Genomic DNA, 2,326 nt, shown 5'->3' with positions numbered 1-2,326 from the left:
AAATGAAATGTGAAATAAAAGTAATAATATACTTATTCTGAAGTCTCAGTACAGTTCTACAATTTTGTTCTTTACTGTCTGGTAGCTGCCCTGATAAAAGCCAGCTTTAAGGCCAAATATTCATGAGCATGACATTATTGCAAGCTGCAGGTAACCAACTTGCACTCATACCTATTACAAAATTATATTTTTCATTGGCCTTAACTCTGCGGAGAAGCATAAAAATCACATTATTGGATCAGTGCAGCAGCTTGGGGTATTCCTAAAGGGCGGCCAGTAGGTTAAACAATGGCTGATTTAGTGATGCTGGAATAAAAACCTCACCATCCACTCAGAGTAACCTTCTGCATTATCTATGTGACTGCACTGTGTTCACTCTGATAACACCAGCCAAACTGATTTGCACTCACTCTACCACCTGAGAATAGCTAAAAGGGGATTGTTACACTCATCATGTGGGCTACAGAGACCTTTTTGGTAGATGCCAGTTGCCCATTACTGGTCAATCCTTTGTTATGGTGCTAAAAGGTTGTAAAACATTGCAGCTGGTAGGAACACAACTCCTGCATCCTAAGTTAAGTGAAATTACTAGTGAATTGATTGTCCTACATTCTCATGAATATTTGTTTAGCCCACAAAATGGCCTCCCCTGTATCTGTTTCATGTACCCAGTTTTGCATAGTCAATAATAGAGAGGGATGTACCATCATAGCTATTCTAGGACACTGAGATGGGACAGGGCAAAGTATTATCCAAACTATAAGAGGGCACTGCCTACTGTTCCTTGGATAGGGGAATAGTGTCCCTTGTGGGCATAGGTTGGTGTGCATATTATACAGGGTCTACACATTTATACACATGTCCATCGGTTATGGCTAACATTTGCTTGGTCTTAAAAGGTAACTCCACGTTTTTATTTTATAAATCTACATTCAATGTTTGAGAAGATGATTTGCTAATTATTAACTTTTACGCTGCCATCTGGTGGAAGAATAAACATTTACTTCCAACCTATTTAATTGTGAGCTGGAGATTTTTAGCTTACATTTATAAATTCAGTTTAAAACGACAGTAGTCTGCGCTCACGTTCCCCTCCCTCCCTTATTCACTGCAGTACTACTTGGCAAACGGCCAAGATCATTAGTGAAACAAAACTAATAACTTTAAATGTTTTTTTTTTTTTTTCTTTTTCAGCTATAAGACTGCAAACACATGAATAAAGAATGTTTGCAAATTATCTTATCGACTGAAGGATATGGATTCAAAAATAAGTGGATTTCACCTTTTAAGAAGACCTAAAAACATTTAGTCATTTAGCCTTTGGAGGCAATTGTGTGGCTTTCACATAATACCTTACTTTTGCCAAGCAAGAAACATGGCTGCTTCCAGACTGTTCTGCTCATGATTTACAGAACTTTTATGCAGACATAAACCTCACTTCTAAATAAAAGTCAATGTTTTAATTGTATTCTGTATCATCTTTTCTATGGTTTTCCTGTGTGTTTCTTAAACTGGGAACACACTTGGCCAATTCTCATCCAATCCGACTTGTGACCAACCAGGAAATGGACCTCAGATTGTGACCAACCAGTTCAGCAGATGCAGACTAAAGATCTGTTGCAAAATGGGACAGGTGTGTATGCATAGATTTGGTGCATCTACAACTGAGGTCTCCAGTAGGTTTGTGTCAATAGTCTGGTTGGGAGTTGCATCCCTGTAGGACTGGACGTGTGTACCCAGCTTTGCTAGCTCCATCCATATCTTAACATAATCACCCTTTTGTGTCATCATAGGCCTTGATCCAGTCACCTGGTGTTAATGCACAACCAGCTTTCAGTTGTTGTGAAAAAGGGCCTGTTTAAACTATAGCAGTTTTATTTTCTCCTCAGAGTGAGGGGCACATGTGCACTTGAGGTCTGACTTATTTTTATTAAACATTTTCCTGCTTCTACATTAAACTGTTTGAGTCGCAGTGGCTTGAACAGATTGGCTTGATCTTTATTATAGCTTCACTCTTCTACCTACTTACTACTAGTAGTTCTAACAATAAAGTGATGGCAGTCAGCGCTCTCAGAGAAGGGAAATTAATTGCCACTAGCTGCACCCCCGGGAAGTATCCCTACTTCCTTAACAAGAATAAATACAAAAACAAGAGGGGGAAAGTGCTCTGTGGTAATGGAATATGTGAATGAAATTGTAATGTATACATAGTCATGATGAACTATAGTGTCTATTATAACCTATTCGTATTTAAATCTCTAGATATTCTGTTACAAGTCCCTCTCTAGGTGAGCAGGGTGACGTCAGGTAGGCAAAACCTTGAGGC

The 2,326-nt window shown here is 38.8% G+C and overlaps 1 protein-coding gene across 2 annotated transcripts in view; it reads left to right on the top strand.

Annotated features, from left to right (window-relative positions):
- The window catches only part of DCAF7 (DDB1 and CUL4 associated factor 7), a 27,479-nt gene extending 26,011 nt beyond the window's left edge, over positions 1-1,468 (top strand). Inside the window, exon 8 of one of the 2 annotated variants that reach the window (XM_088470691.1) lies at positions 1,195-1,468. In XM_088470691.1, the coding sequence (XP_088326817.1) occupies positions 1,195-1,200 (6 nt within the window). In that variant the 3' untranslated portion in view covers positions 1,201-1,468. Of the gene's footprint in view, positions 43-1,194 lie in introns of those variants that run through there. The other variant, XM_088470690.1, reaches the window with a different exon arrangement.
- The last annotated feature ends 858 nt before the right edge of the window (positions 1,469-2,326 follow it).

This window comes from Taudactylus pleione, unplaced genomic scaffold, assembly GCF_031769625.1.
Source record: "Taudactylus pleione unplaced genomic scaffold, aTauple2 ptg000102l, whole genome shotgun sequence".
NCBI classification, from domain to species: Eukaryota; Metazoa; Chordata; class Amphibia; order Anura; family Myobatrachidae; genus Taudactylus; species Taudactylus pleione.
This window is presented reverse-complemented; position numbering and strand designations above follow the sequence as displayed.